Genomic DNA, 26,600 nt, shown 5'->3' on the forward strand with positions numbered 1-26,600 from the left:
CCTTTTAAGAAAATGTTAACAAACCTTTATGTTCAGGTTCTCAAAACCTGCCTGCACACTTCTCTGGAAGGGTGAAGAAACTTCCTTGTAAGTGTCTTCGAGTAAAGAAAGGGAGAGAGAGAGAGTTAAAGTGAAGGAGGGAGACGGAGAAAAAAAGTGCGAGAGGGCATCTGATAATTACCTGAGATTATTGCTCTAATATCGCTGCGCCTGTGACGTGTCCCCAGATTTACGAGTGTGGGAAAATAAACAAGTGAAATGTGGGTGCTGGAGCAGAAAGAATAAGCCATTAGCACTGGGTTGATTACAGAGAGCAGGACTTGAAGAAGAAGGAGAGTGAGTGCTCAGTGCAGATATGGAGAGAGAGAGGCTGAGAGGGAGGAAAAGAGGGAGGGAGAGAGAGAGAGACAAACGCCTTTGAGCGAGAGTAGATCTGCAGTGTTTCAACTCACCCAAGTCTCTAATTGAAGTACGCCCCTGGGGCTGTCAGTGCTGCTCCACAGTGTGAAATCCAGTGTACAGATCTATTAATGTAGCTGCTTTGTCTAAACGAGTGAGGAAAAGCTCGGACCCAACTACCAGATTCCGTCGTCAAATTGATTTTCAAGCTTCGCACCTGCCACAGAATTATCCACGGTGTCATTAGATGTTTGTTAATTAACAAATGGAAGCTTCTTAGAATAGTTTCCGAAGAGTAAATGATTCGTGACCTCTGGAGTGTAAATGATAATCTCTCATATTTGTGGGATACAGTGGCACGGGGCGTGCAGATAGTCAGCAAATTTAATAGAGGCTTAGTTAATAGAGTTCTGTATAGTTCAAATAGAGCACAAGTAGGGAATTAGCATTGCCTAAGCTCACTCCATATTTCCTTCTCAAGGAATCCCCCTGTTATAGGCTAATGAATAAAAGTCACAATATCAGAATAAATCTTTGCCGCAAATTCTCCCCTCTGGCGACATTATTAATAGATTCTGGAGAAGAATAGAGAGGAGGATTAATCTTTAAGATGATGGATGGGCTCTGCTCGCCTTCCCATGCTCCTACGTTAAGGTCATTTTGATAAGAGGGTATATTTTGGGGTCCTCTGTACAAAAGGTCATCATATCTACTTCCAGGTCCCTCTCAGAGTTCCGCTCTGGCTGCCAGGAGCGGAACTGCTGTCCCGATTGCACAGGACCCCTGACCTCTAACTACCTGCTTACTATTACTCTGAACTCTCTATTTCTCTAACTCTCTCTCTCTGTGTCTGTGGCTGCGTGGGCTAGCGCTGCTGTTCAGAGGTGAGAGTGATGGCTCATCCGCAGTGCAGGGCGGAGCGGTTCAGCGTAGCACCATGTTCTGACAGTGGGTATAATAAGGGGGTCACAGATGGATAATGGGAAGGTCAGAACAACCACTGGCTGTTAGGAAGAGCAAGGTCAGAGGGTTTATCCTTCCCAGGCAATCGTATAGTGGTTTGCCAGGAATCGCCTCAATATAAACAGAACGATATGCTTCACACAAGATTCCTGGAAAAACTGTTCCCTGTACTAACTCACTAGTATGAAAATATCTGTTTCTATATTTAGCCCATTTTAACTGTTCATTAATACTTGACATTATATAGCTTGTTTGGCACTTTAGGGTTTGTATTACCTGACTGTTCATCATTAAATTAGTTTATTGCCGTGCACTGTTTTCATGATGGGGCTTCAGCTGCATCTCGGCCCTAGGTCTAAGCCGAACAGAACGTGTTGTTTCTCTGCTTCTACTCGAGCTGTGAGGTGAAGCCCCTCCAGCGGGCTCATTAGGGGAGTTTAAAGTGGCAGAGAGGGGATAAACATTTACCTTATGATTGTGTTTTACAATAAACCTGCTGGTTGCCTTTATAGGGTTCAAAGGTGGCCGTTTTTACAGGCTGTGATGAAGCCACAGTAAAACCAGTAGGGGATTAAGCAGCAGATGGGTGCTCGGAGAGATGGAGGGAGAGCAGAAGGAGTTGGGAAAACAGATAGAGAAAGTGAAACGCTATACTCCAAAAATAGCCCAAATAGATCGAGTTGATTAATGCACTTATAATTTTCAGGGTTATTGTAAATTTTGCATCCTTGCATTGTCCTGTGGAGTCCTTCAGGGAGCGATGCTGGGCAAATCTTAAAGGCCTGCAGTTCTTGGCCTCTGCTCTGCGCTTTAACTACACGTCATCTCCACCCCCCCGCCCCTTACCTATCTATCTCCTATTCCGCTCACAGAACAGGCAGGTTAAGTTGCTGGTTAACAACCAAAGAGCTGCCTGCGTGCCGGAGATTTATTTTTCCTGATTGCCTTTAAAATTCTGCTTATCTTTGACTCTGACGTCTCCCTCAGAGAGCTGTAATGGACTCCCATGAGATATAGCCCGTTGCTTGGTGGGCCAAGCAAGGCCCTTGGCCCCTGAGTGGAATAGAACTCACACACACGCACACGTGCCATGGTCTTATTTTATGAATTTTTTCCTTTAAAATTTTTTTTTTCCAAAATGCTCATTTCCCCTACTGCCCCTCTCTACAACACATGCTAATGAGATTCTTTGTAAAGGCATTAATTAGTGAGCTAGTCACTGATTGCTGTGCTTGTTTTTGCTTTGTGTATGTGTGTGTGTGAGTGTGTGTGGCAGGGGGGGTATTAATATGGCTGTGTGCCGCTGCGGAGAGTTCTGTCAGGGTCTGCTCTGGAACCAATTAGGCTAAAGCTCAGTGTCCACCGAGGCTGCTGGGAGAAAAAAAGCCTGCTGCTTGCAATGTCAAACAGCAGCATTAACACAGGCCAGTGAGACAGAGTGAGACAGGCGGACTGAGAGCCGATAAACAGTGGTCACTCAAACAGGCAGACAGACAGTTCCTCTGCTACATATGAAAATCAGACAAAGAATACACTCTTCCTCTGCCACAAACCTACATGTATATATATATATGTATGGATATCTACACTGATAAGGTAACGTCAGAATCAATGAAGCACAATGTTCTTTCCCGTGCAGGTGTCTGCTATTTCAGGTGGAGTTTCACAAAGCAAAGGTAGAAGAGGCCTTGAAAGATAGATGGAAATAAACTGTTGGTACAAACCATTGTGTTCCCAAGCTTTCCCCATACACACTCTTTCCAATTCACTCTTTTACGCTTTTTCTTGCTCATAGCCTATGATTTATAATGAGAATGTCACATGTTTATGCATCATGGCCTACATACAGCCGTATGAGGGAGCAAAGTTCTTGAGTCCCACATAAAAGTATCTTGTGTTCATAAGGATGCGTTTGTATATTCCGACCCCTTCCTGTGTCATTCTCACTCTACATTTAACCTGAATTACACTTGTTTGGAGAGGAAAAGTGGTGTGTGTGTGTTTGTGTTGATGCATGTGTGCATGCATTTGTCTATTTGCCCGGTGCATAACCTCCTGTGTCAGTCTGACAGGCCCCGTGCCCCCGCTGGCCACCATGCCATGCCACGCTCCTCCCGCTGAGGCCAACAGGAAGTGACACATGTGAAATGCTGACCTGGTCTGTTGCAGCCCCCTCCAGGGCCTCAGGATGCTGCTCTTTTAGTCACTCTTCCCCTCTCTCTTCCCTCGCTCCCTGGCATTTTCTTTTTTTTTCATCTTTCAGAAAGACGTCAAAAGACTTGTGTCCCCCTCCATTCACCCGTCGATTCAGTAACATGTCTTTTTCTCTAAATGATTAAGGAAACTGCAGCCCCTTAGCAGGTCACTGTTACCAGAGACTTGAGTAGATCGCAGTTCATAGTTTTTAGTTTTTGTGTGTTGCAGGATTTGACCTTTTAGCTTGACGGCCACACAAGCTTATTTTCATTCCTTTGTGACGACAAACTGCAAAACAGCTATTTCCTTGATTTGTTTCAATTAAAACATGCTTGTCACACGTGGTGCACTGCCTTTGATTAAAAAGCAAAAGCAAAGTATATTTTTTTGCATGTGGTTCTGCTGACACAAAACCGTTAAAGCTCAGATAAATCCAGTGGAGATTGTTGTTGGTGATGTCGCAGATTGTAGTTAAGCGGCCCTAGAGCTCCTTTTCAGATTGCCCCGAGAATACACCGGCATTATACCTACTCTCCCACCTCTCCCTGCTGGCCCAATCCTCTCCTCCAATCTCAGGTCCATCCACTGAATCATTGAGGGAAATGCGCTGTCCCTTATTTCCAGGATGAGGCATTGTGCAAATCGGTCTGTTTCCTCGTGTATTAGTATCACTCGCCCCTCCTCTCCAGGGACACCTTCTCATCTCTCTTTATTTACTTATTTATTTGTTTCTCTCCTGCCTGCGTTCTGTCTGCACACTGGGAATAAAAAGGTCCCACGTCCCCAACTATGCTGCTACATGGGCTTGGCGCCCGAGAGAGCAGAAAGGATGGATGGAATGAGGGTGGAATTGTGATATGTAAATTTGATGAGGAAACCCCCTTTTCCCTCAAATTTATCCAGCTCTCATTCCTCCAGCAAGCAACCACACAAAGCTCTGCAACTACTATAGGATTTACTGTAATATACCATTGAGGATTTCTTTACATTACACAGGTTACGGTTACAATGCATCTCATGGGAATACTAAAAGAGGCTTTGTGTAGCATGGGCTGTTAGTATAAACCTGTAAGAGTTGAATACTTTGAGATTTTACAGTAGTAAGCATTTTGTGTGTGTGTGTGCATCTCTTTGTAATACGTGTCACAAGTTCAGTACGTATGCACACGTACATGCACGTGCATGGTCATTGCACACACCCATCCACATGGTGTGTATTTAAATGCTTGATTATGCATTTTGCATAGCTTTGGGACATGCATCACTCTTCCCAGACTGCTAATAAAGTGACCAGGGAGATGGGGGAACCTAAATGAATCCTAAAGTGCCTGGCTTGCATTCCTCACTCCCTCACTCTCCCTTACTGCTCTGCTTAGTTATTCCAGCCCGTCATGAAAAGCCGTGCACCGCTCGGCTCTCCTCCTCCTTATGTCTGTCTGCTATAGCCAGGTGCTCTGTCTCCTGAAGAGGTGTGGCCTGCTCCTAATTGCCTGGACCACAGTGAACTATGGGCAAACGCTCTGTGTGAAGGAGCTCCGTTGAGGAATAATTTTGAATAAATCACATAGTTAGCCGGGTGGTATTTTCTGCTAAATAAGCAGTTCGGCAGCCGTCTCACATGGAGGTGCGAGCGTTAGAATGACGGGTCACTTGCCATAGGTCATGTTGGGGAGTATTTAAATGATTTAAATGATGTCAATGCCACTGAAGGGGACAGGTTGTGGAAGGATGTGTAAGGCAGCACCTCTTTGTTGTTTGAACCTGACAGACTCTCATCCTTCACTCCTTCACTCTCCGCTCTGAAGGAGGGCTCATAGCCCTGGGAAGACGGCTTCTTATGATGAGAGAGGTGAGAGGTTGCTTGGATCTCTTTCACACTTTCTCCCTTTCTCTCTCTGCCAGCAGGGGATGTTTTTATTGAAGTCTGAGAAGTGCTGACCACAGAGAGACAAGTCCAGCACCCACTAATGTTTTAAATCAGGAGATGAGCCAGTTGTAATAAGCTGCAGCCAAATAGACTCGGGCTGAGTTGATGTCTGCCAAACAAGCAAACATAGTAATGCTGAACGCAGAAACCATCTGGCGGCAGGCTATAACATTTATCTGCTATTACCTCAAGCACTTTTAGCATCTTTAGCGCAGTTGGAAAATTAGCACAGGCTCTCAGATCCCATGATAAAGTTCATAGGAGATGCAATAGACTAATTAGATGTAATTCTGTGTGATTTAAATTGCCTGATGCTGTGTCGCATCATCTTTCATAAGCCACCAAGAGTATGTTCAGACATGAGATGGGAGAGTGTGTGTGTGGATGAGCATGTGCATGTGTGTGGTGCCCTATATATCTATGTCTGATTGTGTTTCACATGTTTAAAATAGGAGGCCTGTGTTTGTGTGTAGCCTGTTGTCAGCTTGTTTTTGCTGTGAAGGACAGAGGGATAGTCACTAATGAACAGACAAGTGCGTCACAATAAGTCAACAGCTGCCATGTCTGACCATTCGGACACTGTAAGTCACACATTTCAATGTCAGACCGTTCAAGAATACCAGTCGTAAAGCTCTCTGCAGTCAGACGCCCTCCAATCAGGATGTTTATAAAACAATAGGGGCTGATCAAAGCAATGACACTTTACAATATCTAATTTTTACTTTGTAAATATGTCCTACTTTATTGGATGCGAGAGGGAAGATCCCATTAAATTGTGTTTTGTATCTGGATCCAGGAATAATTTTTCACTTTCTTGAAACATTTTCTTAGATTTCTCAGAGACTAATTCACATGTCCTGATAAAAAAAATCTGACTGGTATTTATGAGTGTGTTCTGATCCAAATAAAAATCTGGATCTGGTGAATTTAAATGTGGTTTGACCAGGCGACTGTTGGGCCTTGGCAGAGATGTGAACTCTACAGTGTGACATTCTAGTTTTATTCAAATTAATAGTATTGTTTTTACATTTCTATAGCTTTTATTAATTGCATTTTGGTGCAAAACTGAAGCTAGCTGCAAAATGTTTCTTTAGATTTGTGCTTTGACTTTGCTTTTGCTGATATGGCTGAGCCTCTGAGCCTTGTCTCGTGTTTATAGGATATCCTCTGCAGTCAGGTCTCATGGAAATGATATCAGTGAACCGCTCCAGGCATCCAAACAATCCTGCCCCAGGCACAGCTATCATTATTTTCTGGGAAGTTGTGTGCATGTATGTGTGTATGTGAGAGTGTGTGTGCATCTAAGTTATGTATATATGTGTGTGTTTGTATGTGCCTTGACACAGAGTTAACACTGGTTTACAGCTTAATCAGTCTGTGTAACTGAATGCATATTTATCAGAGAGAAAATTCATGCTCAAAGAATCAGACCTCAGCCCATACATCATTATCACACACACACACACACACACACACACACACACACACACACACACACACACACACACACACACACACACACACACACACACACACACACAGAGGGAGAGATCCACATTTCATTAGAGAGGCAGATTCAGGCAGCAGTAGATTAAAAACAACGTGTGTTTTTACAGGTCCATAAATCAAGCATGGGACGAGGGGGATTCATTTAGAGAACACCGGAGTTGTGGCATAGTTGCCCTCACGTGACTAATGCTTAACTGCGATACTTTGATACACTGCCTTTTTATTAGTTTCATTCCCCCCCACCCCCATATCAATGATTATCTCTCAGCTCACATTTGACTTGCAGAGTGGGCTCGATGTTGTGTTCATGTTGTTTGAAGATTTCGATGATGGAGCGGCCTGGCTAACCTGTGATTAAGCCTACACACATTAACAAATGATTAGGCCTACAGAACAGTAAAGAATCATAATCTTACACATCTATGGTGCATATAATTGATTTTGTGTTAATGATATAGATAAAGCACTTTATTTTTCCACATGCTGTGTTTGTTTGGTGAAGCCAGGTCATATTCTTTATGCTTTCCATCCATTCAGCTGTGTTTTGCCTGGTGGATGCAGAGCTGGGCTGTTAATGTGTTATTGCTATTTGGGCTGCTCATGTTTTCCAGTGCATTAATGGTGTGTGAAGCACTCCTATAAAATGTTTTGTTGATCAGTGGTGTTGGGATATAAATGCAACATCACACATGCACACCCACACCCACTCCCTCTTCATTTGTCATACAGCTGTGGTCCATTTATAGAGCTGTTCTAAGGTTTACCTGTGTGCTCATGTGTTTGTCTGTTTGTAATACCCTGTTTTAGCTGTGTGTGTGTGTGTGTGTGTGTGTGTGTGTGGTGTGTGTGTGTGTGTGTTGTGTGTGTGTGTGTGTGTGTGTGTGTGTGTGTGTGTGTGTGTGTGTGTGTGTGTGTGTGTGTGTGTGTGTACCAGTGCTGGTCTCAGGCTAGAGAGCAGGTGTAATTTCCCCTGCACTAAAAACTCAACGAGTGGCACCAGGGGAGAGAGGAACATATTACAGGTTCAAACGGCTCTGCTCTCGTGGACTACAGAGAGTTACAGGCTCTCCTGACCTGTGGCCAGGCTCTGCGCTTGTGTGTGTGGGTATGTGCGTATGTTGAGGGAGGCTCGGAGGTGTCGGAGCTGCCTCACTGTGTTTCTTTCATAGTGTAAAGCCTTTATTAGGGTCCGGACCTGTTTTGGGGGCCGCAGGGCAATATTTCATGTGTTCCAGTTGAGAAATGAGCATGTGTGTGCGTTTCTGTGTGTGTGTGTATTGGCGTGTGTGTTTATGGTACAACTTTTAGATAACCAGCTCTCTATAGAGGCAGGTTAGAAGGTGAACAGGTTGGGTAAATATATCAAATAACTCTGTAATAAAACCTGCTGTAAACCAGTGAACACAGTTTGACCTTTAACCTCTAACTCCCTCAGTCACAGCACTATATGTAGACCACCGGGGCCCAGCTGATTAATTCTGGATGCCATGAAGGAGAAGCATGATGTCTCTTATTTTTCCACCGGTGCTGTCACAATGGATTGGGGTTATTTTTTCTCAGTGGACAGTTGACTTTGAAGCACTGTTATAATAAATGACCTTACACGTGCATAGGTGTAAGAAACAGACAGTGTGCTTTTTCTACTCTTAAATAAACAGCAAATGTTACCATGTCCCGCTCACCATCTTACTTCCTGCAGCGGTAAACAAGGATTACTTCCAAGACCAAGGACCAATTCATACTGCATTGTTTTGTAGGGATGGGGAATGGATTCCATAGTATCAGAGTTTAGGGTATTGGATTTGGAAAATGACACTTACATTATAGTGTTATATTTGCTTAATTCTGGCTTTTTGTCTTTTTTTTTATTGTCCTCAATGTGTGAGGATGTTCACCTTGTAACTGGAACATGTAGCTTTAGCCACAGTTTCTTTGCAGTACATAATGAACTAGGGCTGGACGACATGACCAAATGTTATATGTAAAATTTTTTTGGGGAATAGATATCAACCATTATCATGATGGATGTCACAATATTATAATTTTTTTAAATTTAAAGACTGATTCTGAGGGAAGTTTGTTGTTTTAAACTCTTCTTTATGAGCAGAATGGAATGCCGAAGCAATACATCGTTAGATATTGAACCTTTGTTATATTGCTGATAAATAATGATATTGTTTAATTGCACAGCCATATTATGAGTACAAAAGTTTTCATTCTCAAGTGAAGTAGCCTTAAACTCTTATTCTGTCGATGACGGCATTTCAAACCAACTCAGTAAGTCAAAACTTACAGTTATAGTTGACAAAATGTACGTCACCCAATTTTGACGGTATCCATCAGAAATCAACCCATTGCATAAAATGTCAAAGAATTCAAAGTGGTAAATCTGTCGGCATTATAGCTGTAAAAAAGTGAATGTATCATGTGAGTATGGAACACTGGACAGTGATAGCACCAGTAAGTAAAAGTCAGTTGGGTCAGAAGGAAAGATTTTTTACTCCTGTTGGTATTTTAGAGAGCAGGTGGACCAAGTTCCAGTGCAAGTGTCTGGGAAATGTATTAGCTCTATGTACTTGATCATCCACTGAGCTTCTGCTTCCTTGTCAGTCACAGTGGTGATCTATGTGGCACAGAGACCTGCTACAGGATGGAGTAACTTGACAGACCTTTGTCACTCTTACAGGTCTGTGTGTGGCAGTGGACAGTGAACAGAGTTAATTGGTGCCTCTCATCTCCCCTCTGAAGGGCACTGCTGCCCATTAATACAGTGTCATGATAAATTAGCCCAAATAAAACCCAACACATAGCAATGAATGATGAGCTTATGTCTGTATGGGTACTTGAGTGAGTCTGCCTCATTAACTTTTGGTAACCAAATCTCCCTTAGGTTTGAATGAATGACCAAGATGAGCCAACTGGGGCAACCCAGAGGACTGGACTGATAGGCAGAGGGGAGTTAAAATCACAAGAGAAGAGGGGAGGGAGTGCAGAGTGTGGGTGAGGAGAAGAAAGTGAAGGCAGCAGCAGGGTGAGGTGGGGGTGGTGTGGCATGGACGCTCATCCATTACATCCCACAGCGGCCCAGGGGTCGGCTTCAGCAAGACTGATTCAGAGTGATCAGGTTTGGACTCCATCTCCCATAAATCCTGGCATGTGACGCTGATGGATGTGGGCCATAAAGCCTCCCGCTCTGACATGTGGAGAGCAACATGGAGAACCATGGGAAAATGTGAGTGCTCCAGGTTAATGTCAACGAGGCCTGGGAGCGAAGAGGGGATGATGGAGAGAAGGAAAGACAGGGACGGTGAGAGATCATAGGTGCAGAGAGGGGGATTGAGAAGAATGAGCGAGCTGAGAGCAGAATGTGAAACAGCAGAGAGTTTGTGGGAACGCTCTAACAGAATTTACTGTGACATTGCAATAATTCAGCTGTCACCATACTGGTTTAAACTCTTGTGGCTTGGAGTGCAGTGAATAGTTCCCCCCCCATTTGAAAGAAACAAAGACATGTAAATATCTCTCTTGACACATGTTTTGAAATTTATTTCCTCCCATCTCAATAGCTTGGTAATAACCCGCATGGCTACATCACAGTGTTTGGAGAGTATCGGTGTGTTTTTGTAGTGTAATTAATTCTCTGTGTCTTTTCATTTATTCTGTTATTGTATGTCTATGTGGTGTTTAATGAATGACCAAGAGGAACATAGCTCATTAAAAAGCCTTGTGTTCATAATAAGGCCAAATACAGGAACTGCAGACCTGGCTAGACAGGAAATGGAGACATGTACAGTATACTTCCTCATTAACAGAGCCCCATTTGGGCCATAAAGTACCATCCCTACACGCTCAAGGAAAATGCCCTGATTAGAGGGGTGGAGGGGCATCGCTGCCCTAATGAAGGCTTCCCCCACAGTCATTTATGATATTGGTATGAGTGGTATGGTGACTAGGCCTATGGGATGGGCCAACTTACGGAGATATGGACGCGGGATAGCAGATGCAGTATATTTGAATGGATGGGAGAGATGAAAGGGCCAGGGGAGTGCATATCCACAACTCATTTGCAGGAGTCAGTTTTACTAGGTTGCGGCTAATGGAGATGAGCTTGTGTTAAGAGCCAGGGGAGACGCTAATTTTACATAAAACCAAAAGAGGTCTGTGAGGAGTGTGTGTGTGTTTGTGTGTGGTCAGGCTCACTTTATTCTGCCGGCTTATCAGGGGAATTCTAGAAGCCCTCTCACTTCACTGTCTTGCCAGGTTTGTATCTTGCACAATATGAAGAAAACGAATTGTTGTGCGTTGTTTTCAAAAACGATAAGCACAACTGTGCATTGATATTTATGTGGCAATGCCCGAAAATTCAATGTGCACCACAACGTTGTGCGAGAAAAGGTGAAGTGTTAGAGTCTAGACTGCCAAAATAAAGAAGAAGATGTTAGTGTGTTCATTCGGTTGTCATGTTTCCATCACTACCGATCAGAGCTGAAGCAGATAAAAACCATACTGTAGAGTGATTTTAGTGAATGCAAATTGTTTCCATCCAATTGCAGACAAAACCTACATCTAATTGGGTGTTAGTGGGTTTTTTGAATAGTGGGAAAGGGACTTTATTTAATGTTTACAGAAAAATTGGTAGGCCAACTCGTCAGTGTCAAGATGCTCTGTCAACTTTTGGTTGGCGTAACTGGCATATATGGTCTAATAATTAGGTTGAAATTATTTAATATGCTGCAAATACAAATTTAATATGTTTACAAATCATATACAATCTGCTGATTCAGTTTCACTAGAGATAATGCACAGATTTTTCTCCCATGATTGGGTGAAGAATAGGTAGAATTTCAGTCAAACAAGAATTTCATAGGTTGACTGCAGCTCTAGTGAGATCTCAACCATCTCAAAAAGCTTCTTCTATTCATCTGAAAAAGAAATGATTGAGAATGACGTCACTTATCATTACTATGTCTGCTCATTTTAATTTACATTTTAATGAATTGATATCTGATTAAAAAAACTAAAAACAGTTGGTTTTATCTTGCCGATGGAAACCTCTCTTCAGATTCACTGAGATAGTGTTGGAGAATCATCTGCACATTTTTGTCTGACTCGGTTTCCAAGAGGACAAACTTTGATTCCTTCTCTCTGACAAGTTTGTGCAAACTAGAAAACTTTGCAAAAAGTTTCTGCCACCGTTCAAAGGATTTTAATGGCTCTTCATTATTTTTGAGGAGGGCTGATTATTAGACTGAATGTTTGATTTGCACAGCCTTGTGTAGAAACAGCTATTATGTGGCGCAGATTATAGGATTTACAGAGAGTTTATGAGGCTTTATTTTTTGACCAGTGGTGTTGTGCATGCCTTCCACTCATTATGCTGGTTTGTGAATAGTGTGGCATTCTGACCGTCATTCATAAAATGTACTTAGCATTTCAGTATTACTTTTCATATATCTAATTTTAACACATTTCTGCACTAATTATAAAAAGTATAAAAAGCTCAGGAAAAAAACCCAAAACATAAATGAATAGATTGACTTTTAAGGTCCACTTAAAATTACCTCGACCAAATCTTAAACCATTATCAGACATGAACTCCAGAAAATGTCCGGACAATGGGGTGTGGACTCTGTGCTGAGTTTACGCCACAAGGAGAATATCTGGAGTGTTAAGGTGAGGGGGGATGCAGCGTACAGGAGGCACAACGTAACATATTAATTCTGCTGTGGAGATCACATCGACACCAGTGTCAGCCCTTGACACTTAAAGATCTCAAACCTCATTTTCTTTCCAAGTTGACGTTGTCGTCTTTGTCTTCTATGAATATGGCTCCTCTTTTTTCATCCTGAGATATTTGTAATATTATTGTGTTGTTATTTACTCAGACATTCTCCAGGGTTTTTCCTTGGGGGATGGCTCGGACATTTCTTTTCTCACAAACAGCCACTCCGGATAATTTCCGGAGATTATCCGGAGTTCAGTTCAGGTCTGAAAGCAGCTTTAGAATAAACTTCTCTTCTACCCACTTTTGTCTCCTCATCTCTCACCCTCCTAATTTCTCCACTTTTTCTTGCCCCACCCTCCATCACTCTCCCCACCATCGCCACAGGAGCTACCTGAGGCCCTTGTGTCCACCTCATCCATCACCCGCGTTTGATTCCTCTGCTTCCAGAGAGAAAGGAAGAAAGAGGAAGAGTAAAGAGTCACAACAAGCCCTCCTCTGTTCTATCTTCTTCTTTTCTCCCCCCTCCTTCCTTCAGTGTGTGAGGGAGAGATGAATGCAGCCAGTGGAATTAATTGCACCCCGTTACTGAAGATCAGCAAGTTTGCACTGTTGGCGTGCTGATCTGCCATATGGCTGCCCACTAGGTGAACACTTTGATTAATGTTGCCCACTCCCCAGTTTTTTTTCCCCCACTAATATTTGATCCTAATAACTGAAACTCAGCTCCTCATTCAGAGTCTCTCCCTCTCTTCAGTCCTCACTCTCCTCCTCCTGTTTCTCCTTTGTTTAGTCTTTTCCTCCGCTCACCTGAGCTGGCAAAGTTAGTTTTTTGCTCTTGCCTGCTCTTTTATTGTTGTTTTTGTACAAGCTTCACTTACAAAGATGTTGCGTTGGTGCCGGCAGTGTGGAGTTTACAGTATCAGTGAGATTAGAGAGAGAAAGAAAGGCCAGTGTGCGTCTGTGTTGGAGAGAGGTTTGGAGCTGTGGGTACATGTCCTTCGCAGTTGATTAGGCCCCTGGTGTGTTGAGTGTTTCTCTATTAGCCTCCTCAGCCTCTTGTCTTCTACTGTGCACACTGACTACTCTCTACCCCAGAGGTCCAGGACACACACACAAACAAACAAACCGTACACACACACACACACACACGCCATGCACACAGTCAGATAGGAAGCTGTGTTGTGGTCCAGGCAGTAACAAGGAGGTGAACAGATGCTGGAGTCACAATATCAATAGGGCTGCGTGTAGGTAATAATACCTTAGCAGGGTTCAGCCATGAGACAGCGCTAACTAGAGAGGCAACTCTCATGTGGAGCATTCACTATCTTCAAATCACACCATGTAGCTGTGTGTGCATGTGTATGTTTGTATTTGTGCGTGTACATACTCCCATTACATGTTACAGAGAGCCTGTTTGTACTGCAGGGAAACAGTGGGTTGGCATCACTGCCATCATCAACTCTGAGATTAAGTGTTCTCACCTCAGGTCACAAGTTCAAATTTGTTTTCTTTTTTTCCGCCTGCTATAATGAGGCAACAGTACAGAACACTATGCAGACATCCATGCTGGAACATCTATTACAATCACTCGGGTGCTTTGTTTTCCCTCTGTTTTATGGCTCGTTCCTGCTGCTCGTCTATTTTGGTCTTCCTCAGCCTTGTTAAGTGCTGCCATTCTCCTGTGTTTGGATGTGGCCCAGAGGGCCCTTAGCAAGACCAGGGGCTGGGAATGAGCTGCGAGCCCCAGCCAGGGGGTGCCCACGGTAGGCTGCCAGTCCCACTAAATCTCCCTGATTACCAGGGGTGGCTGCAGTGTGATGGGGGTGTTACCAGGGTGGTGGGCTCTCCAAAGAGGCTGATTGAGATGCAAATGGGGACCATAACTCAGAGGTAATGCAGACCTGAGCACCCTTTGCCTCGTCCGTTCCTTCTCACCTCACTCTCTCATCGCTCCCCATTTACTCCAGCTTGGGAGGAAAGACTGTTATTGTCTTGGGATAAAGTTTGATATTTATCACAGTGCAAGATGTGAATTTCTCTTTTCCAGGACGTTAGAGTGGGGGCCGAGTAGTATAAGAAAGCAGGTAGATGTAAATTGATACTGGTTTTGATGAAGGGAAACAATAATACCTGATACTACCACGCAAGTGCAAATTGTCATGTAGCTGATCATATTAACACGTGTAGAGACACACCTGGAGATGCCCGAGTCTGCCTCTGTTTCCTATTAAGAACAGATGGACACAATAAAGTACGAGGGCTTGTAGAAAGGTGGAGTGAACAACGGAAGAAGAGGGGGAGGAGTAATTGCTCAGTCCTTTGCTGAATTGTTCTGTGGATGCAAATTTAAATCCCTCCTATTATTTTAATAATCTGCCTTTTACTGCTTGTGCTCGGATCATTTGTTTGCAAACCAGGTTATTTGGAGAGGGAGGCTCGGGGGTAATTTCATGCTTTGGAGCATTTATATCTATAACTTAATGAGGAGAGGGCCTGTTGTTTCCTGGTAATACACTGCTAGAGGGGAGCAAACTTTTTATTCTCCGTTTAGGGTACTGTTAGAGGGCAATAATGTGAGATTACTCTGATGGAATTAAGGAGCAAACTGAGGAGAGACCTAATGCAGCTTTAGGTGATAGACCAAACTTAATACTGATGTTTCATTCAGGGTTTTTTAGGTTCATGGGGTGTACCATAGGAGATGGGCTTTCCCATATGCCCACCACAACAACCGCGCACAGATATCCTCAAATTTAAGCATCCTCAATCCCCAGCTGCTGCCTAATTGAGCTCAGTCTGTTTTTTACCATTATGTACATTTTCTTTCCCTACTCAATTATCTAAACCTCTTAAAACCCTTATGCAACAGACAAAACGCAGCCTTTGCCTCAGTTTACAAGATTTAGATCTGTCTCCTGCTTGTTGTCACTCAGTTTGTGCCAGGGCCTAGTGGCTCAGCCCAACTCAATTTAACACAACCTTATTGCATTTAACTGAGACAAAAGGAGCACTCGCCGTCTTCGGAAGACAGCGCACAGTCTTGTGAGATGATCAGGACTCTTAATGTAGTTACTCTCCTTCAGCGGAGCCAAAGACGTTGTGGGATGCAGTGATGGAGGGAGAAGATGTGTGTCCACGTCTCGCCGTCCACAGCCTCTCTCCTCCTCTTCTTCTTTCCTTCCTCCTCGCTGTCATTCCTTCCCTCTTCCGCTCCCTCGTGAAGGACTCTTCTCCCGGGCAAATTGAATCAGACTGCATGAATTAAGGCGATAATTCAATTTGTTTACAAGGCATCATTTATTCTCTGTCAGGCCAGCGCTCCGTTGACAGTTGGTGGCTTAATGACCTCTGACCTTTACTGAGGTCTTATGATGCATTTATTACATTGTTCAACGAGAGTTTTCCAGCCTATTATCAGGCGACAAGATGAGAAGCTTATTATTCAAATCTGTGCAACACTGTAACAGAATGCAAAATCACATGACCTTATCAGCTGACAGGGGAGATCATGTACACGGTGCTTGAACAGGTGCAGTTGGTGGTAATGTATCTTCCTATAAAGAAGAAGAAAAACAGTATTAATAATGATTATTGTTTACTTTCACCAAGGAACTTATGTTTTAATTTGCTTCATCTGTCTGTTTGTCTGTCTGTTGGTTAGCAGCACTACGCAAAAACTACTTAACAGATTACCATGAAATTTGGTAGACGGGTGCGTTATGGTTGAGTGGAGAACTTATTGAATTTGAGTGTGGATCTGGATCAGTTGGGGCATCCAGGATTTTTTCTCACTTTCTTTAAAATTGTAAGATAGGGGTCGTTTGAAATTTTTTTGTAGATTTTTCAGAGAATAATTCATGGATCTTGATGACAAAAAAAAAATCAATATTTTTGAGAGTGTGCAATTTGGTTCAGATCCAAATAAAAATCGGGATCTCGTGAATTTAAATGTTGTTTTTTAAAGGGGGGACTGTTGGGCCTTGGCGGAGGTGTGTGCTCTCCGAGTGCCATTCTACTTTAATATCTGATAGTGCCACTGGTGGCCTTTTGCCTTGTCTTGCTTTATTTCCTCTGGTAAAACATTTTAATCCAGGTTGCTCTTCCCGTCATTCATTTGTTCTTCTTCTAGCACTCACTCAGTATCACTACTGTGATTCCATACCAGAGAGAACATGATACTGTGTCTCAGAGAGATGGAAAAAAGGCACAATCTCTTACTAAACTATTGTGACAGTGGAAAATGGTAAGCAGTTTAGAATATTGCTAAACAAAAGAGCTTTTAATCAAAGTGCATACAAGACCCTGCGGAGTGTAAAACACTCCCTCATCAAAAGGCCTATTATACACTTACTCACATCAAAGGCCTCCATGTTTCTTAATTGCCAGATTCTTTTCTTCTTCAATTATGTTATGCTTATGTTTTTTTAATATAAAGCTGACAAAAAACGGGCTTTTGTAACCAAATCAAAGGGGCTGAATTCACCATCTCTGTACAGTGATGTGTGTTCACACTTTGTACATATGTGTAAATGTGTGCATTTCTGCAAGTTTGTGAGGTGCTTTACCAGCCCTGCGGATACTGAGATGATACAAGGCACGAGTGTTTCAGGAGAAATTAAACAATGTAAAATTAGCAGCTTTAGATAAAGCAATCACATTACTGCCACACTTGAAAAGAACACATTATTTTGTTCTTCGGAGATTTACCCTTTTCTTGCTGACACTCCCAAACAGAAAGTTGTACATACAGTATAAGTGCACAGGGTCTAGGTTGTTTTTCTCCGACTTTATTGTTATCTAACCGCAACATAATCAGCATCTAAGTCTGCGGGTGCCGTTCAACCAGACGCTAAAGTCCCGGTGCAGAATTGCAAAATAAGCTGGGTGTAAATATGTAATTGCCAGTGCTTATTCTGAGATCTGAAATATTAGGGGGCAATGTGGATTGCATTAAAATCCTGGTTGTTAGGGGTATCGGTTACACTGAAGACATGCAGGAAAATGTGCACTGTCTGCGAATCTGGCGGAGATGGAGAGGGTGAGATGAGGGGGGAGATAGGAGAAAGGAGAGGGTGAGGAAACGGAGAGGAAGAGACAGAGAGGAAGAGGAGAGCAAGTTGAAAATCTCTTGATGTCTTTCTGAGAACATAGACACATTATTTAAATCTCCATCACTTTTTAATGTAAATCTGATCAGGCTGCGCGCTGGACGAAGAGGGGGAGAAGTGGATCAGAGGCAGAAATGGACACACACACTCACACACACACTGATAGACAGCATGACAGAAAGCAGGTTTATAATATAACATTGTTAGGTTTGAAAGGTGGATGTTACCATCTCACTTCACACTTTATCTCTTATGGAGCACAAATGCACCCATCGGCTGTCGTTTGCCTTAATGCAAAAACACTCACGCAGGCTGGCTGCAGAATATGTTGTGTGTGTGTGTGTGTGTATGTTTCGGTATATGTGGGTGCATGTGTAAGTCTGTATGTGCGTGTGTATATGTGCGTGTTTGTGTGGAATCTGATATGTGCCTCAGGCCCCATGGCCCTGGTCTGTCTGCATCCGAAAAGCAAACTCTGCAATTATGATGACCGCCCTGTCCTTTTCATTTCCCATCTCTGTCTCTCTCTCTCCCTGTGTCTGTCTCTCTCTCCCTTTTTCTGTCCTTATTTTTCTCTCTTACCCGTCTGTCGCTCTTCTGAAAGGTAAATAAATTATTATTTACACAATAGGTTTGATTACAACTCTTTAAGTAAGATCTTATTGCACTTTCTTCTGTGTGCAGTCTGGCTCACACACACGTTCATGCAGCACCGCTCCTTAAAATATTCTGCCCAAGATATTGTAACTTTTTGGCAACAACCTCGATATTGTTCAATATCGAAAAAATTTTCATTCAATTTTTGGAAATCAAACAAATACACAATTTGTTAGATTTTGGTTGAAATTTATCACCTAACATATAACAATAAATAATATGAATTGCTCTCACAATTTTTTAAAGGAGGAGAGTTTTGTGTAGTCTTAGTCTTATGATTTGAATTTAAACATATATAGATAGATATAACTATATTTATATCTATCTATATATATATAAAAATATAGTTATATGAAAAACATAAAAAACTAATTGTTAATATTATTATGACTTTTTAATGATAATTTCCTATTTATTGAACTGTTGTTAGTTTTAGTGTTTGCTCTAAAACATATGTTGGTGGTGGTACTAGTACACACTTTTTTTTACTGTACTGTTCTTGTCGCTAGTATTTTTATTTGATGCTACTGTATACTATATACTTCTACTCCTCTACACTACAGGGAAGTATCGTACTTTTTACTTGACAAAATTTATTTGATAGTTAAAGTTAATAGTTACATTGCAGATTAAGAATTTGAAAACCCATAATGACCATATAAAATATAATGCATCGCTATACAGTAAATTAAATTACTCAGCAGTACTTAAAATCGCTTCACCTCAGCCAGCTATAACATTAAAATTCTGCTTACATGTTAATACATCAGATTAATAATCCTGTAATATATAATAATTATCTAACACTGCCGTTTTGTCTGCATAGTCAGTGCTCTTTGTTTTTTTAAAGTACATATAACTGCTAATACTTACTGATACATTTGCTTAAGCTGTTTTTTAATAGAAGAGTTGGAATTACTGAGGGAAATTAATACTTCCACTAGTTCTCTGTAATCATTTTTCCCTTTTGTTCGCTTTAAGTCCTCCGTCCGTCTTTGTGGGTTTTTTTCTGTCAGCATGTTCAGTGTTTCTGTGGAACGTCACGGCTTCTTGTCAGGTCTCAGGGAGTGATTAACTGATGTAAGTGCTTACTAATTAATGTGTTTCATTCATTACAGTCATCAAGGCTGTGTTTACTATCATGGTCCTGCAGTAGCCTCAGTACGTCACTGAATGGAAATGTCAGCAAGTATTTAACTGAGGTCTGGCCTAAACTTTTTTGTGTGTGTGTTAGTGTGTGATTGTGTGAGTATGTGAGTATGTGAGTTTGAACGTGTGTGTGTGTGTGTGTGTGTGTGTGTGTGTGTGTGTGTGTGTGTGTGTGTGTGTGTGTGTGTGTGTGTGTGTGTGTGTGTGTGTGTGTGTGTGTGTGTGTGTGTGTGTGTGTGTGTGTGTGGTGGCCCCGATGTCCGTGTTAAAAGTATCAGCACGTATGTGCCTCATTCTCCATGTTTCTCATCTGGAAAATCATCCCATGTCCTTCCTTCACCTTTCCCATATCTGCCCCTTCAATTGCTTGATTTGTAACTTGATTTCAGGAAAGGGAAAACCTGTAGATTATCCAGCTTTCATTAGGGGGGAAAAACCCAGTCCGTGTCAGAGAAAGAAGAAATCAATTTAATACAGACTTAACTGGAGGAAATTGCATATTCTGCCTGTATGTGCTGAACAGGCACTTTCTCTTCCTCACCAGAGACCTGCCTCCCTATTAATTGCGGTGTGTCCATGTCAGTGGGTAAGTGGGTGTGTATGTGCGCGTGCATTTGTTTGTTTGTGTGTGCGTGTTTGTGTTTGGAATGTGCAGAGCGTCTTTATTCATGTGTGTGTGTGAGGTGTGTATGAATGTGTGTTGCCTGAGTGTGTGCTCAGTCTCTTTGTCTGTGTATGGAGGTCAGTTCTCAGATCTGTGGTAGGGCACCCAGCCAGATGTGTCCGTTTCTTTATTTGCGGCTTGCGTGTGCGTTCCGCCGCATGTGGTGCGTGTCCATATTTCTTTGTTGGTGTATGGCGCGTGCATAAGCACAAGCCCATGTGACTTAGCCAGGTGGAGAGGAGATTGGTTGGTATTTATGAACAAACGTCATAATTGTGACAGGATGATATACGACCAGCATGTTCCACACTAGCGCCCCCCCCACCCTTCCCTCTCTCTTTTTCTTTTCGCTAAAAATATATATCTATGATAAAATACAGTCTTAAAAGCTGATGACCAATTTAGTGTGGCGTGTTGCGGACAAGGTCATGGAGATCTGGGTTCCTCTGTGTTCCTCCCTCCGAGGCCTGTTCTAATCTACAGAGCAAGAAGAGGGGCTCAAAGTCATTTCTCTAATTGCTTTTATAAGGTGCCCTTTTCACATGGTGTCTTCCCTGCTCATTCACTTTCACCGCCATTACAGCATCTTACCTCCGCACCTGCTGGTAAAAAATACTGCCGTAGAATATTACCATTGCTTTAAATTGATATTATATATTCACAGGGAGTAATAGAAACCACACTAAAATATAGAAATAATACACTTTTTGTCTTGCCCCACTCACTCTTACACCATCCTTCTCCACACCTGAGTTGTTCAGCGAGGTCTGCAGGCTAAGTGTTTCAAATCTATGGGGGGTACTTTTGATTTCTTAAGTGTTGTCCCTGCATTTGTGATCTATAAGGGGAGTTGAGGTGGTGAGGGGGTGGCGTGAGGTGAGGGAAGATAAAAAAAAGGGGTTAAAGTGTGAGGGGGAAGGCAGAGGAGGATAAGGGGAGCGGTGGATGAGATTGAGCCTAGTGCATTAAGACAGTGTATTATTTGGCGGTTCCACTTGCTTGCGTCCATTAGGGGTGGCTGCTGTGCTATTAAAGGGGTCAGCAAAGTGTGTGTACCTGTGAGTGCACATGTGCCAGTATGCCTACATGTGTGTGTTTTCAGAGTTAGTAGAGTGCTCCAGTGTCTTATTGAACAGAATGGGGCTCCCCCTGCGCTAATACCTCTTCATTTTATTGGATTGGATGGCCCAAGTTATAATTGTATTAGAGCTCGTCCACCTCCGTCCTCCGTCTCCGTCTTTATCCACAGCAGTGACCACATGTCATCCCCCGACACACGTGGAAAACACCAGGAGAGATGAGGAGAACCTCTGCAGAGGCCGACCACCTCAAGTGGCACTTTTATCCCCTCCCTCCTTCTTTGCTTCTTGAAAGTCGTTAAGGTCATTGTCATGTTACAGCTGTTCTCTTGGGCTGATGGGCTGGAAGTGGGGGGGACGGAACGTGAGAGGTGGCGGCAGGAGTGGATGGCTGAGGGATCTGATGCCCGTGTTATCATCGCGGTGACCTTGCTGCTTTCGGCCTCAACCGTGAGGCTCCTTTGCGGAGCTGCAGTCCGCAAAACAAACGCGCAGTTGTCGCAATTTCTAGTTTTCAAGCTGTGAAGCCTGTTTACGCGTGTGTTCATTCATTCATAATTAGCCTTTTGCTTTCAGAGGGAGCGATAGGTTGTGCGTAGCTGGGGGCAGTTAGCTCTGTCACCCCAAGCCGCACTCTGTGGTGTTGCACACTCAGCGATTACTCCAGAGTTAACCAGAGAGGCTTTGCTGCCTCTCACTTTTCCTTCGCCCTTGAAGAGACGAGGAGTTGTCAGGGTCCTCATAAAAACCCTGAACGATTGCGTCCGTGCATTCTCCCTCTCTCTTTCTATCCCTTTTTTCCTCCTCTCCTTCCAAAACCTGGCCATCTGTCTAATTGTTCACCTCCATCGCTTTAATGCTTTTTACATGCTTTTTCCCCCCTCTTTCCAGGCAATAAACTTTATTTTCTTCGCAAGACTTCAATCTGCGGGGGGAGGGTAGGCGGACAGACAGGCGGGCAGGCAGGCTGCTCACCTTCTCCCTGCTGGATTTGCTCCAGTGGCCCCCCTCAGCCCCCCTCTATCCTCCCTCTGGTCTCCCATTTCTCCATCTCTCCTTCCCTTTCCCCCCCCCGCGTCTCTGGAGAAGGGGATATGTGTTCGTCATGCTGACACCTGCTCTCATCTTCTCTGCTGGTCATACAAACATCGAGGGCTACCCTGTTGAGGAGACCCTATCCTGACCTGTTAATGATCACACTGCTGCGTGCTCTGACCTTGTTTGGGATTAATCTTTCATTTTTCTCACTGTATAATTGAATTCTCCATTTCGACCAACCAGAGGCACCACGCAAAGTTTCCTCATTTCTCTTCTTCCTCTTACACTTGTGTGAATACTCAGCGACCAAATATTTGTTTTACAGCAAACTCCTTTTTCATTTCCCCTGCATTTCTGTGAATATATTTGGTGTAAAAGTGGCTATAGGAGTGTAAATGCATATTGCGTGTACAAGTCATTAAATTAGACAGTTGTCTCCTCTCACCTGTGATTACTGCTGTGTGCAGATCATATAAGCAGGTACCCTATAATCATATCTGTAATAGCCATAATCAGCCCTTTAATGCTTTGTAATAGCATCCATATAATGGTATAGAGTAGCATCAAGAGAATAATTCAGGCATAGATAATGGTGTGATAGCACGGTTTTACCCTTGAGTCACAACACTGAATTTGTTGTGTGTGTATTGGTGTGTGTGTGCCTGTGTATGCATGTATAAATACACCCCGGGGCAGTTAAGGTGTCTGTAAAATGCCTGAAGAATCACATTTCCATCAGAAGGTGCTCTTAACCCTTTCTTGTTTTCTTTGTGCTCACTGCTCCATGGAGCGTCCTTGCTGTGGGTGTCATGTACACTTAGCTGCGTGAAGACAGACACGCAGAGGAAAGACATTCCCATATGACGCCCCCAGACTGGAGAGCAGATCAGTGGGAAAGGCTGACAGGGGAGCCGCAGCAGCAGCCGCAGCAGCGGTGGCGGAGGTGGCGGATGGAGAGCGGAACGTTGAACGCTCTTCCGGGGTGTAATGTGAGCTGACAGCGTTCCTCGGGGATGGCGAGCAGGACGAAGGGGAGATGTAGCATCAGGAATACCTGCCGCTCCTGCAGCCAGAGCCCAGCAGGGAGTCCTGGGAGAAATATCTCATTCCGTTTCCCTTTTCGAGCATGAGTGATGAGTCTAATGGAGCGTTAGTCTGATCCGAACATGCTCCACCATGATTCACACTGCACACACTTGTGCTAACACACACCAAGGCCCCATGTGAGCGTGTATGTTGAAGTGAGATTGAACCTGGATTGTCGGTTGAGAGGACCTGTTCTGATAAAGATGCAGAGAAAGGCGAGATGAGGATACAGGAAATACAGACAGGAAGGCAGGGAGATAGTCCAAGTGACACGCTCCATCACAGACGAAAAAAAAATAGTATGTTGTTATCAAAAAGATACGCTCGTCTCTGCCCTGCTGCAGAATGGTACAGTAGGATGGAGGGAATGATGAATATTTAGCCTGTCTTCCTCACTGTGTAAATGCAGCTATGCATTAACTTCTTAAGTCATTTATCTTTCTCCACTCCTCTCCCATCCTCACCCTGTCTCCCAACATATGGTGTAAGAGGAGCCACACACATGCACACAAACACGTGCTGAGAACACGCTGTCAAAATCCATGGAGTTCTGTAGGAGTCTTTAGACAGAACTGTGATCATGTGTCAGCACTCTTCTCACATCACTTCTACCAGAATATAGAAGTACTCAACTAAATGTTTATTAATGTAGCCCAAAATCACAAGGTTGCCACAAATGTCCGTGGGAGACCTTACACTGCAGTTTAAAAGCGGTGAAACATTTTTCCTTCTTTTACCATTTGAACCTGTGCTTTGTGGTTATTTTTGCTCGAGGTGATGACTTAATAATGGCAAAATCCTAAATAATGGTCCCTTTTACTTTGCTGTTTTGTCTAACAATCCTATTTCTGTGTTTTCTGTCTCAACAGCACAGAGCACGAGTGGAAGCCATGATGTGCGACCTGGCCTCTCTCCGCAGTGTCCGGGAGTTTGCTGAGTCTTTCAAGGCCAAGAAGCTGTGAGTATAAACCACAGAATGAATTTTCTTTTGTGATGCTTGCCATTTTTGGTACAGGTTTTGGTAGCATCACTGAAAGGACTTACATCTTCTATATTCCTGGTGGAATGGGCAACATTTGTACATTTTTCCCCCATCAATGCTGTATTTGAGGGGGGGGGTAAAAGTAAATTTTTGTTGACCTTCGATTTTAAAACATTGCAGAAAATCAGAGCAGTGCTCATTGCCAAGATGCACTGGAGATTGAAATTGTCTCTCTCCAGTGTTGCAGTTGTGTGGGTTGGACTGGTCTCTCCAATGTCCTTTTGTATTTTTTGAAACTAAAACACCATCAAAAGACAGGTGAGTCTCCACTGTGAGGAGACAGGGCAGAGCTGATCTTAGAACGTTTTTTGAATTAAATGTATGGCAGCGTGCCCAGCTAACAAATCAGGGCAAACTTTAAGTAGCCACCAGTCCCGTTATTGCATGGCAGGATTTTTTTCAGTCTACTTCCGTCTAAGAAAGACAAGACAATAAAGGAAATAAAAAAAAAACGTACAGGGTCTTTCAGTCGAGCTGATCACTGTATCATGATTACTTCCTGTATACCGTATTTAATAGACACCCTGACGCAACTGTAACTGATGGACACCATATGGAGAGGCCCCAGGAGCCTGTGTGTGTATTTGTGTCGATTTGCTTGACATTGATTAACAGACTGCCAGACTTTATGGCACTTATTTTGTGGTGGTCAGCTTTTACAGCATGTGTCTTGTGGCCGATCGCACAGTTGCTATTTTGGGGTCATGTATTCTGTCATCCATACTGTTCATCTATGTGTGTGTTTATGTGTGTGTCTGTGTGTTTGTGCATACGTGCATGTTTGTGTGTGTGTAGTGGTGTCAGGGGAGCCCCTTGGGGAGAGGCAGGGCAGTCATCGCCTGTAGCAGCCCTGGGGCAGGGTATGGCCATCCAGGACACGTGTCTTGGGTCAGAGCCAAACCTCATGGTGGCTTCCCTCACCCCCCGTCCTACAGTTCCCTCCCATCTCTTACATGATTCTCTCCCATCCAATGAAGTACTGTACGTCCACCTCTCTTTAACCCTGCTGGCCCCAAAATGACTCTCCTGGATTTCTCTTTTGCATTCCATTTTTGCTTTCCCTTTGTTTATCTACCTCCGTTTCTCCCTCTCTGGTGTTGTCTCAGTCTTTCTCTGTCTGTGTCGCTCTCTCTCTCCACCTCAGTATTTTGGCAAGGTTGTATTTCTTCATTAGCTGTGCTGTTAGGGGGGAGTGGGGGAGTCCCAGGGGACGTCAGAGTACATTAATTCTCATCAGAAGGCGAACAGAGCAGAGTGGAGGCTGGGAGCTCTGAGCTGTGAATGGCACTGGGCAGCTGTCTGAGTCTACCACCACTCTATTACTGCACGTATGTCTTCAGGCATAACACACCCAGGAGTGCGCACACAACACGCACATATATGTGCATACATGCATGGAAACACACAGACAATTCTGTGTGCAGAAGCGCACACACATAGTTTTGTAAACACAAAGACAAACAGACACACGCAGTCATACACACACGCACAATAATGCTCCTGCAGTGTGTCATTGACAGGTGAAATGTAATCAGAATTCCTTTTTCTCCCTTCTCTCGTTTCTTACTCCCTTGCTTTTAAGTGCTTTAGTCAGTGGCTTTCACGCTGCTCTGTGTTCCATTGACCCCAATTCTGCTTTAATTGCCTGTCCTTTGAAATGAAATTACCTGGATATTGATATTGTTGAATGCAGTGCAATTTCATTGGGATGTAATTGATGGAGGACAGTGCTGACAGAGTGCTCTTAATACAATTTCTACTGAACGGTTAGTAATTAACACGTGCAGTTTATTTTCAAGCTGCATTTATCATGTTCTCATTTCAAGCATATTGTGTGTAATGGATGGACTGTACAGGCCAGACAGCATCAGTCTACTGTTCTTCTGTTTGTTGTTATGGTGATACTGTAACACTGTCGAAATGTTGTTTGTCTTGCACACTTTGTTTGCATATGGACCGGGATGAGTGTTGTACAAAAATCGACTGTATCCGTGTGTTGTCTGTGCCAGTTTTCCTGTTGCCAATAAAGTGCAGTGTTAATGACCAGTAGTCCGAGCC

The 26,600-nt window shown here is 43.3% G+C and overlaps 1 protein-coding gene across 1 annotated transcript in view; it reads left to right on the forward strand.

Moving 5' to 3' along the window:
- wwox (WW domain containing oxidoreductase) overlaps window positions 1-26,600 on the forward strand; it is a 128,409-nt gene that overhangs the window by 13,820 nt on the left and 87,989 nt on the right. Inside the window, exon 6 of the mRNA XM_035156935.2 lies at window positions 24,370-24,458. Within this exon, the coding sequence (XP_035012826.1) occupies window positions 24,370-24,458 (89 nt within the window). The remainder of the gene's footprint in view (window positions 1-24,369; window positions 24,459-26,600) is intronic.

Source organism: Hippoglossus stenolepis, chromosome 5 (assembly GCF_022539355.2).
Source record: "Hippoglossus stenolepis isolate QCI-W04-F060 chromosome 5, HSTE1.2, whole genome shotgun sequence".
In the NCBI taxonomy this organism is placed as follows: domain Eukaryota; kingdom Metazoa; phylum Chordata; class Actinopteri; order Pleuronectiformes; family Pleuronectidae; genus Hippoglossus; species Hippoglossus stenolepis.